Genomic DNA, 21,921 nt, shown 5'->3' with positions numbered 1-21,921 from the left:
CCCATGGGCCCATCCCTCCCACAATCTAATAACCCATGATTCTTTTTCTCCATGGATCATGGGATACAATGTGGGAGGAGAGCATCTCCACTTTGACTTATTCCGCTTCATACCCTCCCACAATTGCCTGAAGGCTGTTAAGACATCGTGGTACATACATAGTTACCTTTATCTGCATTCTTACATATTGTCTAGCATAGCCTACTATTGAATATTACACAGATCAGAATCTCTTATGAGATCCGCTCCCAACAAATATCCATATACATACCTCGCATAGGATAAGATGGAATGCCTGAACTCTGGATCGTTCCTTCCCCGTGGGGAAATTCTGGGTTGAGGGCTGCACCTTCCCCATTTTGGGGTTGTTGCGTCCCTTCCTCGTCACGTCCACTCGAGGCTGCCGTCGACCACAACAAGAGAAATCACAACAAACCATGGTCTGGCACTCTCCTTCTCAATACTCACTTCTCTCTTTCCCTGTTTCTCTACTATTCTGCATTTTCTGGTCTTTTGTACGTTCAATTCGACGTTGACATCTTGATCTCCAATTTGGTCTTGCTTGCATCTGCATGCTGGGTTGGTTCATCCAATCCCTCCAATTGGACCAATGGACGCCTCCAATCTGAACTGCATTACCTGCCCTGGGCAACCCCGGTTCAGCGACGTTTCTCACTTGTTGACTCATATCTCCTCGAAAGGCCATCTCGCAAACACTTTCAGACTTCAAGTCCGCAGCCACCAGGATGAGAACGCCACTCAGCTGCTGCAGGACTATGAGGTTTGGTTCCGCGAAAACAATCTCGCAGCTCTTCTCTCCGAAAGAATAGCCACCACAGACGAACGAAAGAACAAGCGCAAGTCCCAGTCAAGCCATGACGAACCTTACCTTCAGCCACCAGCCAAACGGTCTTGTCGCGTCAAGAAACCCGCCGCCACCCCTCCCCTTCTCGCCGAACTCCCAAACTATCTGGATCCCCGACTCATGGAACCTGTTCTCGTACCAGTCACACCCAAGACTACTAGTCGTCGACCCAAACGAAGCTGCATGACCAAGACACCCCTTAACGAGGAGCAGCTAAACTCTTTGTTTCTAGACGAAGATGACGAAGCAAACCCGAAGCGCAATGAAGACGCCTTGACCGAAGCCGAGAAACAGCGTTCGGATGAAATGTCCCGGTTGAAGGGCATTTTGTGGCCTGGAATGGATATTTTCGACTCAGCAACGGGCCAGATGCGACGCAAGCGTAACCAGAAGAAAGACGGCACCGTCGTCAGACGCATGCAGACCACATCCCTGATGGTGGCACCCACGGAGCAAATATTTTCTCCCGAGGGCAATCTACTGAAAGAGCGTTACATTTCTGGCGATGTGGATGAAAACCAGACCCCATTGAAAGGCGAGACACCAATCCCCAAGCAGCGGCCGTCTCGTTCCAGGCAGAGACGACCTCTTGCCCAGAACGACCCCAACCTGCCGATTGAACAACGCATCAGAAAGAAGGCAGCGGTTGGCACTTCCAAGAAACGCGAACCTGTTCAGAGTGTCGCAACGCCTCGCCGTCGTCCACAGCGTCCGACAGTCATCAAGCCCCCTTATGCCGAAGATGATCCAGACTTCCAAATCTCTCTTCAGGCCTTTGAAAAGTGTACAAAGGGACCGCGTGGCGGCTTCCGTATCTTCGCAGACCCGGAACACGAGGCCAGGGACGCTTTCAAAGGCCACCAGCCTTCCAAGCAACATCCGATACAGCAAACTCTCACTCCCGCCCGGCTTATTTTGGACCATAGGGGAAACATCCCGAAGAATCCCGGACGAAAGGGTGATGGCCGAGATATGCAAGAAAAGGAAAACATCGAGCCAATCCTAGATCCACATGGATACATGGGCATGAGTGACTGGGACTCACCACTCGCTAAGCGAACTGGCACGAATCAACCTAACTACCCTCCTGAATTCTTTTTCGTTAAGGATGAAGGGGAAGACGAGGGCAAGTGTTCATTCCAGTGCAACCCATTGATTGCTCCGACCTTCAGGAGTGGGGGCATGGGTCTCCTTGGAGATGGCTGCTATGACGATTTCTCTGTAGCTGATGCCAGCTGGAACATGCATCGAGCGCAATCATCGGAAGCGACCATTTCGGAGGAAGATCACCAGGAACTTGCACGGCTGTATCTGGCTGGCGGCGCAGATTAGATAGAGTGCTGAAGTGCTGGGGTCGAGGGCTGAATGAGGTTGTCGATCACGTTCAATTGTTGTGCATCACGAGGAGCCATGCAGAATGACTAGACACGAGCTGGCTGCCACCGAACATTCTTTCTTTCTTTTTCTTTTCCTGTTTTTGCTTTCTGTGCTCTTCCTATGGGCGAGTATCTGACGGGTTTATCAATTGATGGCTAACCCTGGAAGGGTTGGGACCTTAGGATTGGAGATTGCTATCAACCCTGGGAAAAAATCGGGATTCGGAGACTGGAGTCTGGATTATGGGGATGGGGACTTTGTTTTCAAGTGTATCTCTTCACTGCGCAAGCATTATGCTTTGTATGTAGCCTCCGTATTAATAATTTGCGGTATGATTCATTCACTTGAACTTCGAGTAGTTCTGCTATAACTTCGTATAGCAGCTTTAATGTAGCTAGGGCACCTTAGTCAGCAACCCATTAACGCCTCCGCGCGTCAACGCGTCGAAGCTCCGCGATTGCGGAGTCAACTGGGCCATCTTGATCTTGCAGTTTGGCTTTGAAGAACCCCCAGTCTCCTCTGGTTCAGTTTTCTAGCTAAGGGCTCAGGGTCCAGGCTTCACAGAAATAATGGCGCCCCATTCCTCGCAATCGTCGGCACCGTCGCCATCTCTCAAGCGCAAGCAAGCAACCATCTCCAGCTTCTTTGGCGGCAAGTCTTCTCCACGAACACCCTCCGAAACGACCAGCACCACGACCCAGGAAAAACGATCCAAGAAACGAGCAGCCTCACCGGAACAGGAGAAACCCGCAGCGAAGCCCATCCGCGAAGAAGACGACGACGAGGATGACGACATTGTGGTTCGACCCTCTAAACGTGCTAGAGTCACCTCTACCTCCACCTCCACCAAGGATAGCTCGAGCAAAGTCCCGGAAGAAGAAGAAGCGATTTCTGTTTCTAGAGATATCATTCAAGCCCAACCCCCCCACCTCACACACCCAGACCACCGAAATAAGCAGCCAACGAACAGAGATCTTCAAATTCCAAAGCTCACCAGCAGCCACCGCACCAAAAGGTGACCAGCCCGATGCCAACACCAACGCCGAGGACGCCGACCGAAGAAAAGAAAAAGAAAAGCTACACCAGAAATTCGTCCGGAGGCTCGGAGGAGCAGATTGCCTGATTGGAATTGGACGCACAGCCCCGGCAGCAAATGATGCCTCCACCGGCGCAGTCGAAGGCGAAGAAGACGACGAAGACGAACCAGCCCCACCACCAAAAGGCAAAGGCAAGAAGACCGGCAGCAAACTGACGCCGATGGAAAAACAAGTCATCGAGATCAAGCGCAAACACCTGGACACGGTCCTCGTCATTGAAGTCGGGTATAAGTTTCGGTTTTTCGGAGACGACGCGCGCGTTGCGGCGAAGGAACTTGGCATTGTGTGCATTCCAGGGAAATTCAGGTTCGATGAGCGTGCGTGTCTCCCATCCAATTCTAATTCCAATTCCAATGTCACTCTTTCCAGTGGAAAGGAAGTTTCTTACTGACTTGGTTAGATTCATCCGAGGCGCACCTTGATCGCTTTGCTTCGGCGAGTATTCCTGTGCACAGGTTGCATGTTCATGTTAAGCGGCTTATTACGGCGGGGCATAAGGTTGGCGTTGTGAGGCAGATCGAGACGGCTGCGCTCAAGGCTGCGGGCGATAATCGCAATGCGCCGTTCGTGCGCAAGTTGACTAATCTCTACACTAAGGGGACTTATATTGATGATGTGGAGGGGTTGCAGGGTCCTGCGCCTGCGGCTGGGGGTGCGTCGCCGGCTACGGGGTATATGCTTTGTATTACGGAGAACAAGGCGAAGGGCTGGGGAAATGATGAGCGGGTGCAGGTTGGGATTGTGGCCGTGCAGCCGAATACGGGCGATGTGATCTATGACGACTTTGAAGACGGTTTTATGCGCAGTGAGATCGAGACGCGGCTTTTGCACATTGCGCCGTGTGAGATTTTGATTGTGGGGGAGATGTCCAAGGCAAGCGAGAAGCTTGTGCGGCATTTGTCCGGGAGTAAGATGAATGTTTTTGGCGATGCGGTGAGGCTGGAACGGGTCGGAGAGAAGAAGGGTGTCGAGGCGCATAGTCATGTTTCGGGCTTTTATGCGGGCAAGATGAAGGCTACGGGCGAGGAGGAGGATATCGTTGCGGCCAAGTTGCTGCAGAATGTTCTGGGGTTGTCGGAGAATGTGACGATTTGTCTTTCTTCGATGATTGAGCATATGACTGAGTATGGGTTGGAACATGTTTTTGATCTGACGAAGTACTTTCAGCCTTTCTCGGCGCGATCGCATATGTTGCTGAATGGGAATACCCTGGTTAGTCTGGAGATCTACCAGAATCAGAACGATCACTCTGCGAAGGGGAGTTTGTTCTGGACGTTGGACCGGACGCAGACGCGGTTTGGGCAGCGGCTTCTTCGAAACTGGGTTGGAAGGCCCTTGCTTGACAGGACACGCTTGGAAGAGCGCACAAATGGCGTGCAAGAGCTGGTCAATCCTGCTCGGGCGGTTCCTGTGGAGCGTGTTAAGAGGTTACTGAGTAAGATTAAGAGTGACCTCGAGAAGAGTTTGATTCGGATTTACTACGGCAAGGTTAGTGATTCCGAGCTATCCCCAGTGAAATGGAATGTTGTACTAACCCGGTGAGTGCAGTGTACTCGACCTGAACTCCTCACTGTTTTGCAAACCATGCAGACCATCTCAATGGAATTTTCGGAGATCAAGTCACCAGCCGACACAGGCTTTGACTCGACTCTCATTAGTGAAGCCATTGCCTCCCTCCCTACCATTCAGGAGGATGTCACCAGCTTCTTGGACAAGATAAACATGCATGCCGCGCGAAGTGACGACAAATATGCTTTCTTCCGAGAGGAAGAAGAAACCGAGGACATCAGCGACCAAAAGTGCGGCATTGCCAGCATCGAGCACGATCTACAAGAACACCTCGCCGTGGCCGAAGAGCAAATAGGCCGAAAGAAAATTGAATATGTCACAGTCGCCGGGATCGAATACCTAATCGAAATCGAAAACAACTCCCTCGCCATCCGCAAAATCCCAGCATCATGGGTCAAAGTCAGCGGCACGAAGAAAGTCTCCCGTTTCCACACGCCGGCAGTCATCCAAATGATCCGCCAGCGCGACCAGCACAAGGAAGCACTCGCCGCCGCCTGCGACAAAGCCTTCAAATCCCTCCTCGCCGACATCGCAACCCAATACCAATCATTCCGAGACTGCGTCCAGTCCCTCGCCACACTAGACTGCCTCCTCTCCCTCGCAGCCATAGCCCAACAACCCGGCTACGTGAAACCAGAATACACAGACGAACCCTGCCTACACGTCGAACAAGGCCGCCACCCAATGGTCGAACGCATCCTAACAGACGCCTACGTCCCAAACGACACCAACCTCGAAAGCGAAGGCACCCGCGCCCTCCTCGTAACAGGCCCCAACATGGGCGGCAAATCAAGCTACGTGCGCCAAGTCGCCCTCATCGCAATAATGGCCCAAATAGGCTCCTACGTCCCCGCCGCCTCGGCAAAACTCGGCCTGCTGGACGCGGTATTCACGCGCATGGGCGCATTCGACAACATGCTCGCCGGCGAGTCAACGTTCATGGTCGAATTGTCCGAAACGGCGGATATTCTCAAGCAAGCTACGCCGCGCTCGCTGGTCATTCTCGACGAACTGGGTCGCGGGACGTCCACGCATGATGGCGTCGCTATTGCCCAGGCTGTGCTGGATCACATGGTGCGCGAGATTCGTTCGTTGACGCTGTTTATTACGCATTATCAGCATCTTTCGCGGATGGTGCGGTCGTTTCCCGGAAAGGAGTTGCGGAATGTGCATATGCGGTTTACTGAGTCGGGTGTTGAGGGCGATGAGGAGATTACGTTTTTGTATGAGGTTACTGAGGGTGTGGCGCATCGTAGTTATGGGTTGAATGTTGCGAGGTTGGCAAATTTGCCGGCTTCTGTGATTGATGTGGCGAGGGGGAAGAGTTCGGAGCTTGAGGAGTCTATTCGGAGGAAGAGGGTGGCTGGACTGGTTGGGGCTGTTGGGAGGATTGTGGAGGAGGGTGATGGAAGTGATGTTGATGATGATTTACTTAATCGTTTGATGGCGAGTGTTGAGGTGGTTTAGCTTTATATTCGCTTTGTATTTTCCTCATCATTGTACATTATTTCGGGCATTGGGGTTTCTAGGTGTCTTTTATACCAAATTAAGCTGCATTGAGTGATCAACTTCGCTCCAAAGAGTTGTCTGGGATTAAGTTGGTAAATCAGGGTTGAAGACTTAATACCACCACTACTTAATGCTGGGCAGTGAGCACTATGTATACACAATACCAAACACACGCGCTAGTGGTGGTGCTAGACTATCGAGTCTTGATGCATACTAGTATAGTAAATTGCCCCGCCACGCTCGGACCGGGGCCAAATACGAGATGCGGCTGATGAACGTTCTCGGGTTCATTTCAAACGTCACTTAGCTTATGCTGTCCTCAGGGCTTTAGTATGTCGGATCTATCATTTGGGAGTGGTAATGCTGGCTTTCAGCTAGGGATCAATAGCGGTTCAGTTCACTACTATGCCCTAGGTTCGCAGATATCAGATTGAAATGCCTTTTTGCGGAGTTGTGCTGATGACCACTTTCTACCATAGAACAGCCAGAGCCGACTCCATGCCCACTGTCTACAGTTCCATTTCCACGAGATCCAGACTTCGTCGAGCGTGGGGCCTTGCTCGATAATATCCGAGACAAGCTTTCTCTACCAGGGGAGAGAGTAGCTCTTGTTGGCTTGGGTGGCATTGGGTTCGTGATATCGAAGCGAAGCTCACTTGCGCTTGCACCACTGACGTTCTGGAAGAAAATCACAATTAGCGATTGAATATTCTTATCGAATACGAGATTCTTCTCCCCAGACATGGGTGTTCTGGATCCATGCTAGTAATGCAGCACGGATCGAACAAGGATTTCAAATGCTTGCCGACCGCGTCAAGATACCAGGGTGTCAGAGCCCCAGTGTCAACATCTTTCGACTGGTGTATAGCTGGCTCTGTGTTGAAAAGCATGGCCCTTGGGTACTTATCCTTGATAATGTCGACGATGATAGCCATCTTCGCCAGCCCCTGGTTTTTAGCTCTCAAAGCTCCCCTTTGGATGCAAATTTGGATTCTCAGTTTAATGGCTGCAGCCATGCTGGAATCTCGGGCAGTACTATCTTGCAGTTTCTACCTCGCGTTTCTCACGGTAGTATATTGGTCACGACTCGGAGTCTAGGCGTGGCTTCAAGGTTGGTCAGAGAGTCTAGCATCGTTACCGTTGATTCGATGAACAGGTCGGAAGCATCTTCTCTCATGATGGCCAGTCTCGGAAATCAATACAGCCAGGAGGGTATCGAAGAGTTGTGCGAGACACTTGAGTTCATGCCTTTGGCAATCGTCCAAGCTGGGGCATATATCAAGAAACGAGCACCGCGTTGTTCAGCCCTTCAGTACCTGGAAAATTTTCGGAAAAATGATCGCAAGAGAACAAAACTCCTCAAGAATGAGGGACAAGGCCTCCAACGCGACGAACAGGCCTCAAATTCGATCCTAATTACCTGGCAAATATCTTTCGAGCACGTTCGGGAGATCAGAGCGTCCGCAGCAGATCTTCTCTCTCTTATGAGTTTTTTCGATCACCAGGGCATCGTGGAGAGTGCACTTCGAATTTCCTCTGGCGCACAAAAAACAGATGAGACGAGTTCTAGAAAGAGACGACGAGATTCGACAGATAGTGATGTACAATTCGAGGCAGACTATGAGTTTGGAGAGGATATCGTCATATTGAGAGATTTCTCCTTCATATCATCAACTCAGGTTCCACATACCTTCCAAATGCATGCACTTGTGCAACTCGCGACAAGATCATGGCTTGAGGATCATAACCAAATCTCCCGATGGCGAAACCAGTTCATTGAAAATATCAGCTATGAGTTTGGTGGTTCTGACGAAGAATACGCTCGGTGGCAAGAACGCCAGATTCTTTTTCCTCATGTCAAGTCTGCGCTCGATCACCGCCCAGATTCACCGCAACATTTGGAAACATGGGCTTCCTTGATGCAGCGAGGAGCAGCCCATGCCGTGGAAAACTCAAACCATCAAGATACCCTCCGAATGGCCTCCAAATCATTGGAGACGATGAAGAGCATTTTTGGTGCGCAGCACGACAACACCCTGCTTAGTTTAAATATGATGGCAACAGCCCTGATCATCGGAGGTAAATTTAATGATGCCCAGGCTATGCTAGAAACAGCGCTGGCAGACTCGGACAACGACCTTGCATGCAAGGAACATGTTAGGACCGAAATAATGTACTCCCTTGGGCTTCTTTATCATCTCACAGACCGACAGTTGGAAGCCGAGCCACTACTGAAGAAAGCGATAGAGGGAACGACGAACAGATCTTGCCCAAGCGAACGTGACACTTTGACCTGCATGCATACTCTTGCAAATGTTTACTGTCGACAAGGTCGTTATTCTGAAGGCGAAGACCTAGCTCTACGAGCGATGGAGGGCGCAATAAAAAATCTCGGAGAACGGGACTATACCACCTTGCGCTCGATGAGTACACTGGCTCGTTTTTACTTTGCTCAAAAACGATACCAAGAAGCTGCGACGCTGCAAAGGCAGGCGCTGAATTCTGCCGAGTCTTTTTTTGGGAAAGGAAATCTTCGCTCCCATGAATTCGGTCATGCTCTGGCGAGGACCTATGCGAAACAAGGCAATTTTGAAGAGGCCGAGAGACTTTACCGAAGCGCCAATGACGTTTTCCGTGCAGTGTTAGGGGACGAACACATAACGGCAATAAGTTCTTCGGCTGAGTTAGCTGAGTTCTTTATCCAACGAGGTCGTTTCATAGATGCTCTGCCAATTTTGGAGGAAATCGTCGACATATGCTCCAGGGTGATAGGAAGACAGCACTCATCGACTATTAAATATTCATCCCAGCTGGGCTTCACCTATTGCATTCTTTCTCGATTCGGTGAGGCTGAGTTGGTATTGAAAAATACCATCGAGGCATCGGAAAGGAACTTTCGAGAAGACAGCCACCACGATGCTAGAGAAGACATGTTCTCGCAAGAACTTTCTCTCTACACTCTGGCTAGTATTTATCATATTCAAGGGAGGCTGAATGAGGCAGAGCCGATTATAGCCAAGCTTGTGAAAGGGGCAACCGAACAACATGGTGAGAATGCTTCAGTTACATTGCGTTATGTGGGACAGTTGGCAGGAAATTATAAGGAGCAAGAGAGGTGGCATGAAGCCTTGTCACTGCAGATGAAGATTCTTAATATACGGAAAGAAATACTTGGGGAGTCTCACGAAGACACATTAGCTGCCATGGAAGGCCTGGCGGAAACATGGGAATTAATGGGTCAAGCTGATGATGCAATGGAAATGCTAAATACAATCACAACATTGCGATCTGAAGCAGCGAATAAAAGCAGTTAGGCGTGTTTGAGCCTTGATAGGTCAAAATTTTCCTGAAACTCTTTCGAGCGATCTCTGTTTTTGGTAGACTTAGCGAGGTAGATACGCAACAAGGCATACCATGTGCCCAGAAAAAAGACCTTTTAGAAGGTCCCAGAATCATGGAGGGCAAAGAGAGATGCCAGAGACCGTAGACACCCTGCAATCAGCCTTGGGCACCAGAGAGGCGGTGGAAGAGGGCTGCATTGTCTAAGCGCCTACCCACATCAACAAAGGCAACTCAACGAGTAAAGTGCATGCGTGAATATCGAACTGCATCAGATCCTTCGTGCGATTGGCTATGGATTTGTAATTACGCAGCTGCAGAACCAACCAGCAGCCTGCAGGTGGAGCTGAAGAGGCCGTATTATCGAACTGGTGTTTCCGATAACGTGGTCAGGCGAGTAGTATGCCAGGGATGTTTACACAGTTTTATTATTACTATGGATGCTAGGACTTGAGTTTCACCCAACTCAGACTCAGAAGATTGTTTTCCAAAGTTGTACTATACATTTGGAACAAGGGCTGGGTATTCGTAGAGCTATCATCCAAACATGTTAGAGACTGGGGCTTACGACACCTGGACAAAAACCATTCTAATGCGGCTAGTATGAAACAGGATTAGGGTATAATTATTGAAACGAGGGGCAGTGTTCAGCCTCACCATCAGGTGACTACAATTTACGCGCTATAGAATAAATAGCGAGGCTTTTCGTCGATGGGGGCCAAAACGACCACCTTGTTTCCCCTTAAACCCTTGAATTCCTCCCCCGACTTTCCAAGGTTATCAACCCAAGTTAGTACCTAGGTACTAATACTAGTACTCTCATCCATGGATTCTACAATGCCAAGCCTGAGCACGAAGGACTACAGCGTGGGCTGGATTTCGGCCATCGAGCCAGAATATGTTGCGGCAGAATTATTTCTGGATGAACCACACGAGCGCCCTACCGATTTATCGTCTGATGACGACAACGATTATACTTGGGGCAGGATCGGGCAGCACAATGTGGTCATCTCCGCTCTTCCAAAGGGAGAATACGGCATATCTTCAGCTACTGGCGTTGTGAAGGATATGATCCGTAGCTTCGCCAATATTCGGGTTGCCCTCATGGTTGGCATCGGCGGTGGTGCACCAAGCTCAAAGCATGACATTCGGCTTGGTGATATAGTTGTTGGGGTTCCTGGTCAAGGCGAAGCTGGCGTTCTGCAATATAACTTTGGCAAGACAATCCAAGGCGAAAGCTTTAAGCCCACTGGTTTCATCCGAGCACCGTCTAGATTCCTACTTGGGGCGGTACAGGGACTCAGCAAACAACACAAGATCAAGGGTCATAAGATTGAGGAGATGGTCAACGAAGTTCTCAATAACTATCCGCGGCTGAGAGCAGAATTTGGACGGCCGGAACTTGCGACTGATCGACTATATAAGAGTGATGTTGTCCATCCGTCTGGTAGCGAAGCACCTTGCCATACTGCTTGCAGCGATGATAAATCCTCGTTAATTATCAGACGTGAGCGTTCCGGATATGACGATAATCCCAAGATCCACTACGGTCTGATCGCATCCGCCGACAATCTTATGAAGGATGCTCAGATTAGGGATCGATTTGTCAAAGAAAACGATGTTCTATGCTTTGAGATGGAAGCAGCTGGTTTGGTCAATCATTTCCCTTGTCTTGTGATACGTGGTATCTGTGACTACTCCGATTCCCACAAAAATAAAGAGTGGCAAGGCTATGCGGCGATGGTTGCCGCGGCCTATGCTAAGGACCTGCTAAATCGGCTTGCCCCGGCTCAAGTTGAGAAAGAAACAAAGGTCACTCTAGTGCTGTCGGCTGGGAATACCTATAATAATGGGGACACCTATAGTAATACCATCACGTTCGGGAACAACAACCGTGGCTTCCAAGTTGGTCAAAACAGCGGTACAATTACGCAGGGAGCAGCCCATTCAGGTTCAAATTGGTGACGCGTGTCTTTCTTGAGGGAGCTAGTATTTCTGTTCATTCCATATTATTTTCAGAAGACTCTTTTCTTATAGCTGTAGAAACAATGACATCTCTACATTTTCTTTTTATTATAAATATGGGCAGTTCGGACAGCTGAATAAATACGCATTTGTACGATCCAGAAACCAACTATAAACTTGAACATTTTTTCCTTAGGTACCCATCCCCCACAACCTTTTTGTTTCAAAGCTTGAGAATAAAACTCAAGACCTACTAATTTAAATGACATGGATACCCCATCAGCATCAATACTCATCAAGTCGTCGAAACATTCCCATCCCATTCCCCACCTCCTGCCTCCCCAAAGCAGTCATATCAAGAAGATGATAAGTCGAAAGAATAATCTCCAACCCCCTCGACGAAGTCTCATAAGTATGAAAGACCTCATCCCCATCCCTGAAAAAGGAACAAAGGCCAAAATACCCATTCCCAGGTTTCCAAGTAATCACCTCCCCATTCCGCTCAGCCTCTTCCCAAGCCCGATGAGTTTTGGCAGAGCTATAAAACGGAAACTCCCACCCCATCCGCTCGCCAAAATCAGCAATCTCTTCGATAGACGCAGTCGCCACGGCCGCAAAGGATGTATCCCGACTATGTAAGTGGCCTAGTGGGGGAATATGGTCCATGCACAGAGAACAGCCCACGCAACCGACTTTCTCGTGCGGGGCGAGCATGAAGTGGTAGAGGATCAGTTGTTTGCGGTTGTCGAAGAGGTCGAGGAGTGTCTTTTCGCCGGTGAGAGTGTCGAATTTAAATCTGGCGGGATTGGTGATTCGGACCATGGGAAGGTTGCGGCGGGTTTCGGCGAGCTTTTGGAGAAGGTGGGTTGATGCTTTTTCTTGGGTGAGGAGGTGCTTGCGTGCTTCTTGGTATTCCTCTGCGGTGACTATCTTCTTCTGTGTAGTTATTAGTATATTACTACGATGTGATGGTATTGTTTCAAGGTTCTTCCAGGGTTGAACCATGGACGATATTATCAGATCGGGTGCAAGAGGAAACTGGGGATCCCTCGGCATGAAGTAGTTGGCGCGGCTGTCGGGCTGCTAGCACATACCGGTTGATCTTTGTCCATTGTATCGGATGAGCTTAAATTGACCTTGAAAGATGAGGGGTGCTAGTTAATACTCGAATTGTGCTGTTTCAAAGGCCCTGTGTTCTTTTTCTGATCATGACCAGGACCAAGTGTCCTGCTGTCGTTACGACTAGGTTTTATACGCAGTACCGGCCATGACTAACCCGAAAGGTTATTCGATGACAATCTCGGGCACTCACACATATGGACTTGGAGGATCAGTTGAAAGCACATTTGCTCCTACAGATAGATAGAATCTACACCGAGTACTCGACAGGCGCTACAGATTACCATTTCGACATGGCAGAACCGGATTTTCAAATTTTTTTGGATTCCATTGTTCTTTTTGTCGGCCAGACCTGGTTCGAGTCTCGGCTTCTTTCTAAGTTCGAGCACGAAAGCGAAGAGAAGAAGAAATGCACATCACAACCTCGTTTGTCGCATTGAGCCCATGCACACACGCCAAATTGGACGCGTAAATGTATTAAAACACCAAGACCAGAACAGACCTAACCAATCCCACAATTCCACAAACCAGCGATCGCGCAACCTCATTTCATTTCTCATATCAACAGGGTCTTTTTTTAAAAATTGAATCTGCTCGTTTTCTCTCCATCTCTCTCTCCCGTACGGAGCCCAGATCGACTTCAGGAACTTTGCTGAAAAAGGAGTAGGAGGGGTAAAAAGCCCCCTTTCCTATTCCATAAAGTCCATCCACCCAGAATTTAACACCACGTCCGATGGAGCATCAAAAGGTCGGAGAAGGACGATTTCGAAACGACAAAGAGGCGAGTGCAAATGGGCGGCGCGGCGGTTGAGGTGGAGGGGGTCGGGGAGTCAGAGATACGGCAAGAAAGAAAAAGCGTGGGACACAGTTTTGGCCGAAGAACGATCAATGAAACCGGACGAGAGGGATATGTGAGAGACGAAGAGAGACGAAAGACATGGCGCGAGTGAATTGGTGGGGATTTTTAACGGAGACGGCGGGCCTCACGCTCGGACTCGAGCAGGCACAGGATGTCGTCAACCTTGACTGTAGGTGGGTTAGCGGGGTTGTGCGTGATTTGGTGGTGGGATGTTGGTGGGATGCGGGTGTCCAGAATTTCCATATCCAAAATTCCGCAATTTCATGATTTGTTGGTTTGCCGTTCAAAGGTGACATCGGTGTCGTTTGTTTTTCTTCGATGATTCGTAGTTCCTCCTCTTCTTGGACATTTTGGAAATCCTGAACACTGCATCGCACCGGGGTTATCGAATCGCATACCTGGGCCCTTGACGTTACGGATGATGGAACGGGAAGTGTCGTCCATGAACTCGACGCGGACCTGGGTGACACCACCACGGGAGCCTGATCGAACAAAGGTTAGCCTTCGATGCCTTTTCAAGAGTCGCGATTCCAAATTCGAGTATTATCCGGGCCATCGGCGATCGTTGGAGGGCAATGGCCCGGCGGAGATCGAATTCGAATTTGTGGGAGAATTTTGCGGTGCTGAGAGCTGGAGGATAGACGTACCGGTGCGGCCGAGGACACGGGTCACCTTGACGAGCTTGACGGGCTGCTTTGCGGAATCCATTTTGGAGGGGATAGGTGAGCTCGAACGAGGTTGGTAGTTTCGGGGTAGACGGAAGTTGGTGGTTGAAGATGATTTTGCCTTGTGTGGGTTCCAAATTACGCGAGGGCTCAGGGCTGTCGACACCTGACCCGACAGGCATGAATCTGAGTCAGCAAGGGAGTCAGCAGAGCTGAGTCATGGATTTCGAGTCACATGATATTGAATTGATGACTCAGTCATGCTGACTCATAGTGGGGTTGACATCTGACTGCCTGATTGCCTTACCGCCTTATCTGTCAGGCAGAATGAGGGTCTTAGTAGAGTAGAGTTCTGTAGAAAATGAACTCCAATAGTTACTTGGTAGGATAAAATTGGAGTATATTCATTGTAATTGTCTAAAAACAGCTCAACTGTGTTCACTTTACTCATACATATCCCAATTCCTCCTCCATCTTATCTACACGTGTGTCGTCCACTGCTGTCACTGGCTCCGCCTCTGCCTTCTCCTGTGGTACACCGGCCGGCATCGGCTGCCCCTCCAATTTCTGCCGTAACAAGCTCCCCTCGTCACTTCTCCATTCTATTCTCAATTGCACTCCCCTTCCTCCTGTCGCGCAATTGACAGATTCACACGATCTTCTTTCTTTTTCTCTACCTCCAATCCCTCCTCTTTATCAATTTTCACGCTCAATTCCCTCCCCGCACCCCGCTAAAATGGATCTCGTTAACCAGTGAGTCACTCCAACAAAGAAGCTATACCAGTTCACCACTAACACCTCATTCAGCCTCGAAGGAAGACTCCTCTTCGCCGTCCCCAAGAGCAAGTCGTGCCCAATTCCAACACTGCTCTACCACCTCCGCGCGGGGGCAGTCATTCACCAACCAACGAATCCAATTACTAACACTCTCTTTAGAGGGCCGTCTCCAACAAGCAACCCTCGATCTCCTCGCCGGCTCTGATGTTCAATTCCGCCGCGAGACCCGCCTCGACATCGCCCTCGTGAAGAACCTCCCCATTGCCTTGATCTTCCTGCCCGCCGCCGACATCCCCACCTTCGTTGGCGAGGGTCGCGTTGACATCGGTATCACTGGTCGCGACCAGGTCGCCGAACACGATGCCACCCTGCCCGCTGGCGAGGTTTCCGGCGTTGAGGAGATCCTCGACCTCGGTTTTGGCGGCTGCAAGCTCCAGGTCCAAGTTCCAGAGAAGGGCGACATAACCGACGCTTCCCAGCTGGTTGGTCGCAACGTCGTGACCAGCTTCACCGCGCTGTCCGACGCATTCTTCGCTAAGCTGGAGGGTGTTGCGCCGGGCTCGAAGCTGCAGACCAAGATCAAGTATGTTGGCGGTAGTGTTGAGGCTGCCTGCGCGCTGGGCGTTGCGGACGGCATTGTCGATCTTGTCGGTACGTTGAACGAATTTCCTCCAACAAAACTCGATTGTCTCTCTTTTGAATTGCGTGACTAATTGACTCCCGCAGAATCCGGCGAAACTATGAAGGCTGCCGGCCTCAAGGCCATTGACACCGTCGTCGAGAGCACCGCCGTCCTCGTCAAGTCCCGTAACTCCAAATCGGATATCCTCGACTTGCTCGCTGCGCGTATTCGTGGTGTCATTACCGCCCAGCGCTTCGTTCTGTGCCAATACAATATCCCCCGCGCTGAGCTGGCCGTTGCCACCAAAATTACTCCTGGCAAGCGTGCCCCCACGATCACTGCTCTTGAGGAGCAGGACTGGGTGGCTGTCTCTTCGATGGTGGAGAAGAAGCGCGTTGCTACCGTCATGGATGAGTTGATCAAGGTCGGTGCGACAGATATTCTCGTTCTGAATATCGCAAACTCCCGGACAGACTAGAGGTCTTTCTCTGGGTAGTGTGCCGTTATATAGTACCTAAGGAATTCTTCGTACGTATGATGGCAGTACAGGATGATTAGTGATGATTTGTTTGCTTGGTCTGTGAAGCCAAGCCATTGTTTTCTTATCGGGCGTTTTCCCTTTTTCTTTCTGCCCTTTTCTTTCTGAATAATGATTTGTGTTTCAGCCTTTTCGAATATTGTTTGTTTCTTGGTTTAGGGGTTCGTGTCTGCTAGATGCTGGGAGATCAAAATGTCCATCGTACATAGAAGAGTTGGGTTTATATAGCAAGCAAACTTGGAGGTCTCAAACTTTACCAAAAATTGATCATATACCTAAGGTTTTCCTTATTCTTTTTCTTTGTAGACATCAGCTCTGTTAGACAGCCGTCTATAACTATAGCTTCCTCCTTTCCTTCTTCCACCTCTCTTCATAGTACTAGTACATAGTTATCACCTGGGCACATACTATTTATATTGCTCCATTCACACCAATCTGTACTACTAGTATCATGATACTATACACTCTGTACTTCCAAGAAGTAAGTATACTTAAGCCCTGAAGGAGATAGTCCAGGTTTACTAAATTGCCGGGCCTTTGGATGCACTAAGTTATAGAAGATGCACGAGGCTTTGAACTGGATGATCGGCCACAGCGCCCCGTCTACCTCCTTGCTGTGGTTCAACTGTGGCTTCTTTGGCCGTGAATTCTTAAAGTATTTATTTTGATGGTATTTGTCATGTTGAATTGTGTTGCGTTTTATAGTGTAGTGACGCTCAGATGAGGAAGGAGCTTGAACTATTGTAGTCCTCCGTGGCTGCCTTGCCAGTATCCATACGGGTTTCTGTGAGATCCTCCAGGGCTGTTGGAATATTCTCTCTCTCTTCATCCCTCTCTCCTGCTCTCTCTTCTGCTCCATATTCTACCCTAATCAGATTGAGGAGAAGAAGAGAGGGAAGCAAAAAAGTCATTAACAAAGATCTTTGAGTATTGGTATTGTTTCGGGTGGCTCCTGTGACACGTAGGTATTGGGGCATGCCAGTGTGAGATAACTAAGCTTGTCTCAATAGAATGAATAATTCTGATAAAGGCTTGGAGTTGATTCTAACCTTGGAAGGGTGCGTGAATTCTAGCAATCTACCTCATTCATCGGAACTAAAGGATATGTATAAGTATTTATTTTCTTCAATAGTAGACATAGACATCAACTCTATCATACATCAACTAAACATCCATCATGATCATATCCAATCCAATCCAATCCAATCATCCCCAAACTCATAATGCACAGGCAGTGGTATCATCAAAGAAGTATATATAAAAACGCAATATAAATGCAAACACACCCCAAATCCCAATTCCCAAATCCAATTCAATCCTGCACACTCTAAACAGCCACCATCGACGCATCCTCCACCCCCATCCCAACCCCCTCTCTCCTTCCCCTAATAACAGCTCTCAAACACTCCCCCACACCCTCCAGATCCCCCAAAAGCCCCACATGCCCCCTATCACTCTTAACAAGCCCATTCTTAATAATCCGATACCCCGGCGGCAACATCGCCGCACTAGCAAGACAAACGCCGTCGCCAGCCGCGAAGGCCAGATCATCGTAGCAGTCCGCTTGCTTGATCGCTTCGCGGGATGTCACGCGTGCGCCGTAGACGGTTGGTACGGATTTCCCGTATATTACCGCTGCGGGCGGGTATTTGTTGGTTGATTGGTGGGAGGGCTGGAACTCGAGGGCTTGTTTGAAGCGCTTTACCTCGGATAGGGTGCGGGATAGGTATTCTGCTGCGGCGGCCGGGGGGATTGTCACTGTTGTTGAGATTTTGGATGCGCTTGTGCTGCTTCGTGGGGCGGAGGGGCCGACGATGCCTTCTAGGGGTTGGGGTTGGTGGTGAAGGGCTTCGGAGGCCTTTTCTTGCGCTGTGTCGGGGAGGTTGGGGATGCTGTGCGGGCGGTGGGAAGCAGAGGCGTTGTCGACTTCTTCGGTGTGACTGAGGTCATTTGGGTCCTGGATGTCTGGGAGGGAGTCTCTCGGACCGAGGGAGAAGCGTTTGCTTATTGTTGCGAAGTCTTTGAAGACGCTTCCGTTTGTGGGGGGTTGGAGGGCTGGACCCATGCACGGTGATAGGCGGTACTCTTCCCAGTTCTTCGCGTCGAAGAAGTCGACGCGGAATTCCTCTTTCGACTGCTTGTCGATGAAGCAGTGGCCGTCCTCGGGGAGGAGGGCGAAACTGGTGCGGAAGGTGAAATTGACTTGGGCGGTTAGGACTCGTGAGCTGAGGAGGACGTCGTCGCCGTTGCGCAGGGGGCCGAGGATATTGACGCAGTGTTGCGGTACGCCGGCGTATATGACGCCGGCGAAGAGGTCGGGTCGTTGATTCACTGCGTGTCGGGTGATGAGGCCGCCCAGACTGTGGGCAATGACTGTAGCTCCGCGCTTGGTCTTCAATGAGCCGTCCAGGGATGGCCGGTTGCAGGGCAGACGTTCCAGGAAGTCGATTAGCCTTGCGGAGAGTAGCTCGGGGCTCAGTCGCCAGTCGTACCCGTAGTCCCAGACCCGGAGGTCTCCACGGACGCAATTGTCGCATTTACGCAGTCGTTTCATTAGGCGGCGGCAGACGTCCACGGGGCCGACGTGGGATAGCACTCCGGAGGGAATGATCGATTCTTCCATGCGTTCCTCGTCCTCACGGGTCAAACCAACCTCCAGATCAACCTTACGCAGATTCAAGCCCACCTTCATCGGAACCCATAATTGCCGATGCGGCGGCTTTGCAGACCGCAATATCGAGCCGCGGTAGCCTCCCAGAATCACCACATCGCCGGTCAATTCGGACATGGCCTCTTCCAGTATCGGATGTGTCGATTGAGGGTTATTTTTCGGCGGCGGAGGTGGCGGGGCCGTATGAGCATGTGGAACATTGATCCCTCTGTCGGCGGTGGTCGTGGTTGGCTCCGGACCATTCTCATTGAAGAAAGATGGGCGCGATCCCCAATCATAACGAATATCCTGCAGATGCAAGGAGGGCATGCTCAACAAGCGACTGCTCGAATCCTGCAAACTATCCTTGATGGCCTTAAACCGGCTATTGACCTGTGAATGTACATTCTCGTAGAGTGGTCGTTGCTCCAAAGAAGACGCTGTGGACGAAGCGCGCAGATACAACGATTGATCCGAAGAAGATCTTCGCAGACTCGGCGGCCGCTTTGGTGTTGCGCTAGGCCGGCGCGTGAAAGAATGCTTCACGGCCGATGCGCCATCGAGCGATCGGAGCTCTGATAGTGGCCGCGCATCATCTCCTTCATCATCCTCGTAGGGATTAACAGCGGCATTGGTCTCGGCGTTGCCGTTCAGCGTCCGCGATGATGATGGCGATGGCAACGGCGAGTGTCGATTCAGAGAGCATGTTGTTGACCCGATTTCTGGGCTTCGTTTCGCGGCTGTGGCCACCGTCTGGCTCCGAGCTCGAGGGCCATTATTCGAGCGGAAAGACAGGGAAGGCCGTTTCGCCAGGGATCCCAGGTCCGGCAGGAACTTCTTCAATTCCCCTGACCAAGCACGCGGTCTCCGTGGTAAGGAGGTCTTCAGTAAGGACCGGGTGAAGCTCGAGCGCTGATTCGAACCATTATCCTTGGAGTCGGACCTGGGCGCAGGCGCGGAGAGCTCCTTGTGGGGGCCACGCGGCGTGCGATGCTCCACTGGAATGGAGGAGGCGGGTGGAAGCGTGGCGGGCTTTCTGGCAGTCGCTCGCCGGTTCTTGGTCTTCCCTTCTCGCTCGAACTCGGTAATTGTGCTCTCGTTGCTGTCCGGGTCAACGGACTCGGGTTCGGCGGTGAGTTCAGAGGTGAAGAGGCCGTCCTCGCCCACTTGATCCGGCACCGTGGTGAAATAGCCCCCCTGCTGTTCCAGCACACGCGATTTCTCCTCGGCAGGTGTGGCACGGGCTTTCATGCGGCTTTGGAAGCGACCGATACTAACGCCGACAACGTCACCGGCATCGTCTTCGTCGACGACCTCGGTCGCACCGGGGATATGGTCGTCGCCATCGCTGTCGGAGCTGGAAAAGGAGGAGTATTGCGAGGGCGAAGGGGAATCGGAGGCGAGGACATTGGAGGAAGATTCGGAGGAGTAGGAGATTGATTGATTTTGCGGTGGTGGGGGTTGCAGCTGCGGCAGATCAACCGGAGCGGGATGGTCGGAGGTTGATGCCATGGTATATCCTCCGGAATTTACCTAGGGATTGATTCAGGGCATGAGGTCGTACAAGAACTGTTGTGCCCGTGGGAAGATCTTCAGGATCTCCAGATCTCCCAGGATGTCCCAAACCGGGCTATTCAGGTCCACAGGTCCACTATGATGTAGTGTAGTGGTGCAGTGTGATGCAGTGTAGTGCAATGGACTGCAATGCTGTGACTTGGATGGCCCAAAGCTCAAACCCGATCCTCGATTATTGTAAAATGTCAATTGAAGAATGGGAATGAATCCAGTTGGGGGCAAGTGATTATAAGCCGGAAACGGTGGATTCGTTAAGGTTCCACAGCACAGCCTTCGGCTGAGCCGGATGGATTCAATTTTGCTCCAGGGCTCCCACGTGAAGATGGATGAGATGAGTATACGAGTATGGATAGTTGGTATACATTGTATACAGCCAACTGTATCCTCATATAAGTAGTATCTCTACTCTATGTGACCACACTGGTAAATATAACTACCGATCGGCCGGGATCATCAGCTGGCCCATGGTACAGCAGAGTACAGTATGCAGTCTAGTAGAATGACTAGAAGACTGAGCAAAATAAGCAGCTACTAGGTATGTAACTCGGTATACTGCCAAGCTTTTACACTTTCTACTCGATCCACTCAAGACGTAATAGTGCAGCCCAGGAACCGGTTACTCCGTAAGTACTCCGTAGTCCATCATCAAGCCCAGACAAGTAAAGCTTAATTACTAAAATCTGACCAGTATTGACTCGGCGCTTCATACAGCCTCATCAGTACGCACAGCTCAAGTCCACTTGCCCAATCTGCCCGTGCGCATCTCCTCTTCACGACGAGTAATCTCCTCATTCCACTCCGCGCTTTCATTCGATCCAAACGCGCGGTCCACTGCCGAGTTAAGCGCTCCCTGTGGCAGCATTAGCATTACCATTAACATTCGCATAATCATTCGTGATTTGAGAAGTTAGAACAGTAAATCATACATGTACCCCCGCCATCACTCCCTGAGCCTTACGTCCAACATCCTTCCCCATTTGTCCCACCGAGCTGCTCGATCGATCGCGCGCCGCTTTCTCCTGCTGCTCCTCCATCTGGACCCGTTGGGCCGTGCTGGGCGCGTGCTGGATTCGATCGTCCCCGGCAGCGACATCGAAGCTCTTCCTAGATGCGCCCTTGTCGGATTTCGTGTAGGGGGCACCGGTAGCTGGATTGACGCCGGTTGTGGCGGGATCGTATTGAGCGCGTTGATCTTGGAGGCCGGTCGGGATGCCGGGGGCGCCGGTCGAGGAGCCTTGGGCAAGGCCGGCGCCGGCTGTGTCGGTTTTGTTCCGGTTGGACATGATGGTACCTAGGTAGCAGAGATGGATATAGTATTGGTGCAGTGCTAGAATACTAGCCTGGAGTAGTAATACCCTAGGATATAAAACTTGAATGATGAGTTTATAATATATA

General features: G+C 50.6%; 9 protein-coding genes across 9 annotated transcripts; 5 read left to right on the top strand and 4 right to left on the bottom strand.

Annotated features, from left to right (window-relative positions):
• Window positions 1-610: 610 nt before the first annotated feature.
• On the top strand, window positions 611-2,197 carry N7533_008754 (uncharacterized protein; the record flags this gene model as incomplete). Its single annotated transcript, XM_057105404.1, has 1 exon — window positions 611-2,197. One exon carries the CDS (start codon window positions 611-613, stop codon window positions 2,195-2,197), a length of 1,587 nt encoding a protein of 528 aa, XP_056956853.1.
• A 614-nt stretch (window positions 2,198-2,811) lies between these two features.
• msh3 (mismatch repair protein MSH3) lies at window positions 2,812-6,375 on the top strand (the record flags this gene model as incomplete). Its single annotated transcript, XM_057105403.1, has 4 exons — window positions 2,812-3,108; window positions 3,146-3,656; window positions 3,740-4,827; window positions 4,888-6,375. 4 exons carry the CDS (start codon window positions 2,812-2,814, stop codon window positions 6,373-6,375), a joined length of 3,384 nt encoding a protein of 1,127 aa, XP_056956852.1.
• A 374-nt stretch (window positions 6,376-6,749) lies between these two features.
• N7533_008752 (uncharacterized protein) lies at window positions 6,750-9,731 on the top strand (the record flags this gene model as incomplete). Its single annotated transcript, XM_057105402.1, has 3 exons — window positions 6,750-6,831; window positions 6,897-7,047; window positions 7,103-9,731. 3 exons carry the CDS (start codon window positions 6,750-6,752, stop codon window positions 9,729-9,731), a joined length of 2,862 nt encoding a protein of 953 aa, XP_056956851.1.
• An 862-nt stretch (window positions 9,732-10,593) lies between these two features.
• On the top strand, window positions 10,594-11,721 carry N7533_008751 (Nucleoside phosphorylase; the record flags this gene model as incomplete). Its single annotated transcript, XM_057105401.1, has 1 exon — window positions 10,594-11,721. One exon carries the CDS (start codon window positions 10,594-10,596, stop codon window positions 11,719-11,721), a length of 1,128 nt encoding a protein of 375 aa, XP_056956850.1.
• Window positions 11,722-12,006: 285 nt separating this feature from the next.
• N7533_008750 (DUF899 domain-containing protein) lies at window positions 12,007-12,833 on the bottom strand (the record flags this gene model as incomplete). The annotated part of the gene is made up of 2 exons (XM_057105400.1): window positions 12,007-12,657; window positions 12,816-12,833. 2 exons carry the CDS (start codon window positions 12,831-12,833, stop codon window positions 12,007-12,009), a joined length of 669 nt encoding a protein of 222 aa, XP_056956849.1.
• Window positions 12,834-13,804: 971 nt separating this feature from the next.
• On the bottom strand, window positions 13,805-14,407 carry N7533_008749 (40S ribosomal protein eS28; the record flags this gene model as incomplete). Its single annotated transcript, XM_057105399.1, has 3 exons — window positions 13,805-13,866; window positions 14,098-14,181; window positions 14,347-14,407. The coding sequence occupies 3 exons, from the start codon at window positions 14,405-14,407 to the stop codon at window positions 13,805-13,807; spliced, it is 207 nt and encodes a 68-aa protein (XP_056956848.1).
• A 693-nt stretch (window positions 14,408-15,100) lies between these two features.
• On the top strand, window positions 15,101-16,241 carry N7533_008748 (ATP phosphoribosyltransferase; the record flags this gene model as incomplete). Its single annotated transcript, XM_057105398.1, has 4 exons — window positions 15,101-15,117; window positions 15,172-15,206; window positions 15,301-15,792; window positions 15,868-16,241. 4 exons carry the CDS (start codon window positions 15,101-15,103, stop codon window positions 16,239-16,241), a joined length of 918 nt encoding a protein of 305 aa, XP_056956847.1.
• Window positions 16,242-17,628: 1,387 nt separating this feature from the next.
• On the bottom strand, window positions 17,629-20,463 carry N7533_008747 (uncharacterized protein; the record flags this gene model as incomplete). Its single annotated transcript, XM_057105397.1, has 1 exon — window positions 17,629-20,463. One exon carries the CDS (start codon window positions 20,461-20,463, stop codon window positions 17,629-17,631), a length of 2,835 nt encoding a protein of 944 aa, XP_056956846.1.
• A 793-nt stretch (window positions 20,464-21,256) lies between these two features.
• On the bottom strand, window positions 21,257-21,809 carry dprC (the record flags this gene model as incomplete). Its single annotated transcript, XM_057105396.1, has 2 exons — window positions 21,257-21,376; window positions 21,453-21,809. The coding sequence occupies 2 exons, from the start codon at window positions 21,807-21,809 to the stop codon at window positions 21,257-21,259; spliced, it is 477 nt and encodes a 158-aa protein (XP_056956845.1).
• Window positions 21,810-21,921: the final 112 nt, after the last annotated feature.

This window comes from Penicillium manginii (assembly GCF_028828005.1).
Source record: "Penicillium manginii strain IBT 31320 chromosome Unknown utg000006l:1.0-4164085.0:1.0-4166146.0, whole genome shotgun sequence".
Lineage (NCBI taxonomy): Eukaryota > Fungi > Ascomycota > Eurotiomycetes > Eurotiales > Aspergillaceae > Penicillium > Penicillium manginii.
The sequence above is the reverse complement of the archived record's forward strand: the minus strand, read 5'-3'. Positions and strand labels throughout refer to the sequence as shown.